General features: G+C 39.9%; 1 protein-coding gene across 1 annotated transcript; it reads left to right on the forward strand.

The window, feature by feature from the left end:
• Positions 1–3,711: 3,711 nt before the first annotated feature.
• KPL (kokopelli) lies at positions 3,712–8,222 on the forward strand. The gene is made up of 3 exons (XM_077359380.1): positions 3,712–3,731; positions 4,456–4,537; positions 5,712–8,222. Exons 1-3 carry the CDS (start codon positions 3,712–3,714, stop codon positions 8,220–8,222), a joined length of 2,613 nt encoding a protein of 870 aa, XP_077215495.1.
• Positions 8,223–8,440: the final 218 nt, after the last annotated feature.

An 8,440-nucleotide genomic window follows, 5' to 3' on the forward strand; every position in this document is an offset into this window, starting at 1 on the left:
AGGTTTTAGAAATCTCTCCTGCATCTAGATTTTTAAAACCTAGAAAAATAGAAGAATCTGCTGCTCTCTTGCTGACGGAAAGAAGTAAAAAACGACGGCTCGTCCGCTTCTTCTCTTGTCTCTTGGCTACAATTTTGAAGAAATCTCGGCTTCTAAAATCTGCGTATCGAAACGGCCCGTTGAATCATGAAGTGACACGTGGGGAATCGAAAGTTGCTAAATTTTAGGCCCTGACAACTGATGGTGAGGGCCCAACCAATTATTGGCCCAAAATTATGGTTGGGGCCATCACCATCACCTGCAACCAAAAAATACATTGGGTGGGTGATCTAAACCGTTCATTTGTTGGGCCTTGACATAGATGGGGTGTTCTCGGAAAATCTTCTACCAAGGATGATCCTTTTCTACTCTGTTTTTTAACAATAAAAAAATACAATGGGCCCACATTATTCGGGTGATCTAAACCATACTTTTGTCGGACCTTGACATAGCCGATGATCTTAATCGCGATGATATTTTCAGGTAGTAGATGAATTGTTTAAGAGTAAAATGCTTCCAATGACCGGACGATGAATTAAAACGAATAAACAACTACAAAATTGTCTCTATGGTTGTAGGATAGTATGTGTTTGGTGGCCAAAGGACAATGGAACATTATCATAGGACAGAAAAAAAAATTGCCGTTGGCAACGATAGCACTAAATGTGTTTATCTTATCATGGTAGTGTGTGTTTCATTTAGAAAAATATTTATATTGTTTAAGGGCACGTTTGGATACTCCTTGGATTTGGATTTGGAGGTAAATTTGGATTTTTAAATCCAAATTCGGCATTTGGCAAGTCTTTATGACGTCTGGATTTGAATTTGAGTGAAATCCACAAGATTTACAAATTCCTCATGTTAGTGTAATTTTTTTGGATTTGTAAACCCTTTCTGCGAGAGGTTATTTATAAATCTAAATCTGACCCGTAAGGGGTTAAAATTACCAAAATATACCAAAAAAGTGTTAAATGACCAAAATACCCCTATACTAGGTAAAAACGACAAAATACCCACAAGTTGTGTAAAATGACTAAAATACCCTTATGACATAAAAATGATCAAAATAACCTCAGACGGGGTAGAATAACTAGAATACCCCAATATTATGGAGAATTACTAAAATACCCCTGGATCAAGTAAAAATGACCCATGGCTCATAAAAAATGACTAAAATGTCTATACCATCATGAGATAAAAATACGTCATATTAGGCAAATTGACTAGAAATACCTCTATACCAGGTAAAAATGACAAAATACCCCCGAGTCGTGCAAAATGACTAAAATACCCTTATGACATAAAAATGATCAAAATAACCTCATATAGGGTAAAATGACTAAAATACCCCAAGATCATGAAAAATTATCGAAATACCCATATATCAAGTAAAAATGACCTATGGCTCATGAAAATGACTGCAATGACTAAAAATACCCTCATGAGATAAAAAATACGTCATATTAGGTAAAATGACTAGAATACTCCCGGGTCATGCAAAATGACTGGAATACACCTATATACCGGGTGAAAATGATCAAATATCCTGAGTCATGAAAAATGACTAAAACACCCTTATGACATAAAAATGATCAAAATACCCCCATATAGGGTAAAATGACTAGAATACCCTTGGATCATGGGAAATGGCTAAAATGCCCCTATATCAAGTATTTTAAGGCTGTTTGGTTTTGTTATATTTCAAATTCAAATCCAAAGAGCATCAAAAAAAAAAAAAAAATTTAATTTAGATTTGAAATCCAAATCTATATGCGGTCATCCAAACGGCATTATTTATAAATTTGTGAATTTTAAAATTCTTGATTTCAAATCCATGGATTTTGGAAGTCCAAATTTACCTTCAAATCCAAATCCAAGGGGTATCCAAACGGGCCCTAATGGTATTGTTCAAATCATTAATTTGAGTTCGTTTGATACGAGTTTTTTACACTTGTTTTCTAACAAGTAATGTTTATTTTCTTCTCAGAATTTTTCTTTTTTGTTAGCTTTTTCTTTCCGTCTTCTTTATTTTCTCTGATTTTCAGGGATTTTTCTTGTTATTATTTTGTCTGTTTCCTTCTATTTATTTTTTTTTCTTGATTTTTTTAAATATTTTTTGGCCACAGATATTGGCAGTGCCATGTTTTAATAATTGCTCTAAGATAGCTTTTTTGGATTTGTAAATTGTAATAGAACCTGTGACGGCTGTTTAAAAAATAAAAGACAGGATGGTTTAGAACAATTATCAAAACATGGTAGTGTGAATATCAATAGCTTTTCTCGTTTTTCTAGCTCTTCTCTTCCACCTCCTTGTTCTTACAAAATTCACTTCTGTTCTTACAAATTTTTGAATTTTTTGGAAATGGTTTCATCTTAAATTTTCGCATTTTGATATACCAGAAGAAATGAAATGAGAGTTTCTGATGTTCCATATGGTCTTCCCTGTTTGGATTGCAACAAAAACATTTTCCAGGGAAAATTTTTCATTTTTACAATTTAGTTAAGAATTATATGATTATGGTTAGTTTAGAGGGATATTATCATAATTCATAAGGTCTCTCTAAGTAAAAAATTGAATAGGGTCGGTTCAAATTATGTTTTTTCAGTGTGCAAAAAAAGTTAGAAATTCTAGAAATATTTTTCCTTCCAAATCTTTTCTGGAAAATTCCTGCAATCTAAACAGGGCTTTAATAAAATAAATCAAAAAATTTTATTCTGGGATTTGCCATGTTTGGATTGCAGGAGTTTTTTTTGGAAATGCTTGGAAAGCAAACATATTACTAAATTTTCTTACTTTATTTAACACATGGTTAGGATCAACCGTGACCCAACAAATGAACGGTTCGGATCAACATTTAGAGTGGGTGACACTGTACTTTTTGAAAAATAATAGAGTTCATGCGCTGTCACCGTATAAAATCTCTATCTAAAGTGTGGAGTCCTCATTAGTACGTATGCGGTGGGCCCACAGATGAAGGATGGACGGATCAGATTAAAATGGGGCCCCCTTCACATGGGACAGGATTGACAATTGGGGTGTGGGCCACGAATACATAACTATCATTTACACTAAAAGATCTAAGCCATCCAATAAAGGATCAACGGCCACAATCTCAGTCCGAGGGGTATAGTTGTAATCTTTCAACACTAGAAAGAGGCGTCGGTTTCATATTTTCCAACCGCCCCAAAGCTTTCAAAGATCAAACGTCTCTCTCTCTCTCTCTCTCTCTCTCTCTCTCTCTCTCAAGGTAAATTCTGTGTATCTTCTGTTGTTTTTTTCAACATTCATCTTTAAATAGTGAAAATATGTTTCTAATTCTGTGTTTCTCTTGTCAATGTAGAAAACATTTTCCTTCTAAAATGATTTTTCTAAGGTCTGGTAATGATAATGGCTTTTCTCAAGAAAAATTATATCACCCAGATCTTTTTCCATAAGAAAAGCCTTTCATACTTCTACCAGTAATATCTTTTACGTAGGCTCCAAAATGGGGGCAAAACAAATTTTATGCTCATTTTTATCTTAAAAATAGGCAAGAAATTTGTTTATACCGATTTTCAACTAGGAATTGGGCGTAAATTTTGCTTTTTACCCATTTAAAGTGATTTGATTAGCTTTCCGAATTTTTTTTAACTAAATTCTTTTAATTAAGTGCAGGTGTTTTAATAGAAGAGATGGATCTTGAAGATGAACGGTTAGATTTGCACGCATTGAAAAAATTATACGGATTACTCCAAAATAAAGGAAATAATTTGAGGGGAGGCCCTGAAAATGTATGTATTTACGCAAACAGTGCGAGTGACTTAGAGAGCCCCTATGGATAGCTATAGTTATAGGAACTTTTATATGGTATACGTGCGGCATGGTTCATTATTTTTCCAAACGTCCAGTGGGGGCCCACTTCAAAGAATGATCGATCCAGGCCGTTCAGTAGTTGGGCGACAACGTAAATAGGTTGTACCCTGTATATCATTTCCATAGGGAAATCCTAATCCTCAATCTTTTGATGGACTGCACATCATAGTAGCCTTTACACAGATCGGAGGGTTAGGAACGTCCTACGGAGATGATCTATGGGTACAGAATATCTAATAGGGAAGTGATATATCTGCCTCATTTGAGTACTTGGGACACCCATCAGCAGTTTAGATGGGAATCAGCCCCGTTGAATCCTTTTGACGTGAAGTACATCCGCCCCTCTGCAGTCATTGATACACTGCTGCTGGGTGTCCCTAGTAATCAAAAGGGGCGGATATATGGCTTCCCATGTAATATTGTGGCCCAACAAATGAACGATTTGGACCATCCTTTGAAGTGAGTACCACTATACTTTTTTAAAATACTGGACCTCACACCCACACACTCTATAAAAACTCTTGTTATAGAACTCCTAATTTTGTTTTCACTTATATGTGTAGACAGTTAGATGAGAAATCAAGACTCCTATTGAAGAAGCTGCTTGATGCTGCTACTGAACAAGCTTTCCAATGTCCTATTAAGGTAAATTTCGCCGTTAATGATGATTACTCTATTAAATAAATATTAAACAAAGAAAGGAAACATATAATTTTTGTGGAGAAACTATACGGTAGCCGCATGCATTTGCATTTAAGGTTTAGAGTTTAGAGTCCATTTTTCTTTTGTACGTAAGCTGGGATTGAACCTCCAAGCTCGAGGTTGAAGAACAAAGCCTTGACCATTGAGCTAGAGGCTCAATTCCGGGTTTAGAGCCCATAGATATACACATGCAGTAAAAAAGTACAGTGGGCCCACCTCACCGGATGATCTAAACCATTCAGCTTTTTAATCAGGGAAATGAGAAGCTTGACTAGTGTCCCACCCGTATAATGTCAGCATGATCATATCAATTGTAGGGCCTATCAAATAAAGAGTTTGGATCGTGCTAGTCGCATGGTTAGGATTTCAAGTGTCATAGTATTATTGATTCATTTCCCTTGGTATCAAGTAGGGCTGCAACTCGAGCCGGGTTTTACCCGACCCGCATTGACCTGACCCGAAAATAGCCTGGGTTGGGTTCAGGTTTCATGGGTTTCAGGTCGAGCCGGGTTGAGCATTCAAAAGCTCGCATGAATCTCGGGTCGAGCCGGGTTTGAAGGGGCTCGACCCGAGTTACATAAGTTATAGTATGTACATTTTTTTTTTCTATTGTTAGTTAAAAGTTAAAAGTGAAAACCCACGCACCCACTGTTATTGTATGTGAGTGTAATTTCTGCTTCTATGAGTTAAGTTGATTCAAGTGTTTGATTCAGCATTGTTTGATTGTAATTACAACATTGTTTGATTCAAGTGTAATGTGAGTGTAATTACATCATTGTTTGATTCAAGTGTGATGTGAGTGTAATTTATGCTTCTATGAGTTGAGTTGCCTTGCCAAACAAGAATTTTCCTTAAAAAATTGGGTCAACGTGAAAAAACCCGACCCGACCCGAGATTTATCATGGGTAGGGCCGGGTTTGGGAATCGTGGGTTTTTCGAAAAAAAACCCGACCCGACCTGAGATATTTCTCGGGTAGGGTTGGGTTCTCCAAAACCCTACCCGCCGACCCGAGTTGCAGCCCTAGTACCAAGGAAATAACCAACTTATCCTAGTGCTATCAAGTAACGGGGCCTATCTAATCCTGTAGTTTGTGTGTTGTGGTTGCTGCTACTGCAGATCATAGGCGAGCAATCCAATCCGTCCATTTTACCCCACTATACGCAACTAGGAAATTTTCAAACTGTGTCAAAATCACAGCCGTCGGATGATATCGTAAATGAAATCCGACGGTCCGACAATGACTCGAAGTTTCATCAGATCACAATGCAGAAAGGCGAGTCCTCCAATCAGCAAAGATCACCACGAATCCTGGAAAAGAAACCCAAAATCACCATGGAATCTGAAAAAGAAGGGCGAGATTCAGGAAAGCCGAGGCGAAGAAAGGTTCATGAAATTCACCGGAATTTGAGCATCGAGAAATCACTGTTGGATTCGAAAAATTCTTCGACGATGTGTTGCGGGACCGATTGTGGGTCCTTAGAATTGAGTCACAAATTTAGTGATGAGCCGACGATCCGACGGACAGATGGCCAGATTGCGGTGGGTCAAGTCCGATCTCCAGCGGAGGCGAAAACCCGAAAATGTAATTTGCCACATCAGATGTTGAATCAGCAGGTTGTGCTGACTAGAGAGGTGGTGACTGGGCATAGTGGGAAAAGGGGAATGAGTCAGATAAGTGATATACGAGGAGGGCCAGCTGAGTCAACTCGGACGAGTCAAGAAAGAAATGAGCCAGTTCGGATGATGAGTCGGAAGCAAAGCCGGACTCGGAAAATGGCCGATCAGATGATGAGTCAAAATTCTAAGGATGCCCGGGAGCGGCCGGAGATGAGTAGGATGGCCACGATTGAGAGAGTTGTTGTTACTCAGAACGAGTCAAAGAATAGGATGGAAGATCCTTTGGTCCCACAGTTGAAGAAAGACATGGCGAGTCAAACGAGTGGGCTCAGTGAAACGGCGGATCCGAGTCCGAGTCAGACTACCAAACCCATTGTTGCTAAGAATCAGTTGCCGAGTCAAGGAGGTGCCAAGATTGGGAAAACGGGTCAGCCCGGTTCGGTGCTGAGTCAGACTCTTGAAAGAAATATAGAGAAAAAGCCAACAACTCAAACAGACGGTGAGATGATGAATCAGACTGTGGGCCCATCTCTAAAAAAGGAATCTACCAATCAACATAAGCCTAAGTTGACAGAGACACCCCATAAGAGAGATCAAGTGGGCCCACATGAGGGTCGGCCCATCGATCCATTCAGAGAGAACCGGACGCCTACGATTGAGCCAACTGTTGTGACTTCTGTGGGCGCTGCTGGGGATAGGTGGGCCCATCAACAGTCCAAGAAAAAGATGGAAGATGTTCTGGTCCCACACCAGAAGAAAGACAGGGCGAATCAAAAGGGTGGGCCCAGTGAAATGACAGATCAGATTCCGAGTCAGTCTACCAAACCCAGTGTAGCTAAGAATCAGTTACCGAGTCAAGGTGGCAAGATCATTAAGTCGACTATGCCGAGTCAGACACTGAGTCAAACTCTTGAAAAAAATGTCGAGAAAAAGCCAACCAATCAAATGGACGGCAAGATGATGACTCTAGCTGTGGTCCCAACTCCAAAGAAGGACCCTACCAATCAATCAAGGGCTAGGATGAGAGAAACACTCCAAAGGAAAGTTCGAGTGGGTCAACATGATGATGGGCCAAGCCCACCCAGCCATTCAAAAAGAAGTGTGATGTTGACTCACCAGTTGGACCGATTCCAGAAGAAGAATCGTTCGCTCGAGAAAATGACAAAACAGAAGCCATATCAAACGAAACACCAGTTTATTCAAGAAACGAGCGAGACAGACTCGTCGCTGAGTCGGACAACTCACTCCGATTCAACTTCATACCCGCAAACATGCAGTAGTAGCGAAAGTGAGGATGTGCCACGTCGGATGCTGACGCATAGTACTGTGGGCCCCACATTGACACCCAAGGACAAGAGCTTGCCTCGTCGGATGCTGACTCATCACGTGGGTACCGCATCAGAGACAAGAACAGCTCCACTACCACGTAGAAAGAGCCTACATAGACAAAAGACACTGAGTCACCATATTGTAATGGACCCACGGCCACATCATGTGGAGCCCACCAATAGAACCTCCAAGTCAGTGGACCGCCACCATCCGATTAAAGAAGGACGGCTGAGGAGATTCAAGAACAAGCTAGGCATAATCTTCCACCACCACCACCACCACCATATCCACGGCCGCGACCCGACATCATCGGATGATAATCAACATCATCCCCACCGTCGATCGCTTTGGAACTCCCTCCAACAAAACTTCCACCACACGAGTAAAGAGCCCCATACAAAACCCATATCAATGGCCCACAAAGACCGATCAACGGTCAAGAATTCGCCACATCGTCATCTCCACGCACTTTTGGACGGGTTTTTGGCACATGTTTGGCATTCAAAGGCGACTGAGTCGGACCGGGCCCGGTCCGCTGCCGGACGGCGACGGGTTAAGAAGAAAAAGCAGTTGCATTGGTGGCAAAAGTTTAGGAAGCTAGGGGGAGTAAAGTTAGCCAATCCTCGGAGCCCACGTCTAATGCTCAGGTATCGGAGAACCCAAAAAACTAGCCATGGGTAACTTATTTTTGTGAAATTGTCTTTTAAATGAATAAATAAATATGTACAAATATTGGATTAGATTTTTTTTTAATTATCGGAATTAGAGTTGTTTATGATCTTGTTTTAATAATCAATGTGTTTATTTTAGACAAATTTTCCTCTACTTGTTAATAGGAATCAACCCACCCGATTTTAAGTTGAAAGCTCAACCCTCCCAAAAATCAACCCGAGTTACAC

Source organism: Tasmannia lanceolata, unplaced genomic scaffold, assembly GCF_043159265.1.
Source record: "Tasmannia lanceolata isolate RefF3 unplaced genomic scaffold, GAP_Taslan_0.1 ptg000018l, whole genome shotgun sequence".
NCBI lineage: Eukaryota > Viridiplantae > Streptophyta > Magnoliopsida > Canellales > Winteraceae > Tasmannia > Tasmannia lanceolata.

Excerpts from the sequence above, each read along its gene's own strand:
- KPL (XM_077359380.1), top strand. The coding sequence starts at position 3,712 with ATGGATCTTGAAGATGAACG. Across the intron at positions 3,732-4,455 it reads ATGGATCTTGAAGATGAACG|ACAGTTAGATGAGAAATCAA; the intron begins GTTAGATTTGCA and ends TTATATGTGTAG. Across the intron at positions 4,538-5,711 it reads CTTTCCAATGTCCTATTAAG|ATCATAGGCGAGCAATCCAA; the intron begins GTAAATTTCGCC and ends CTGCTACTGCAG.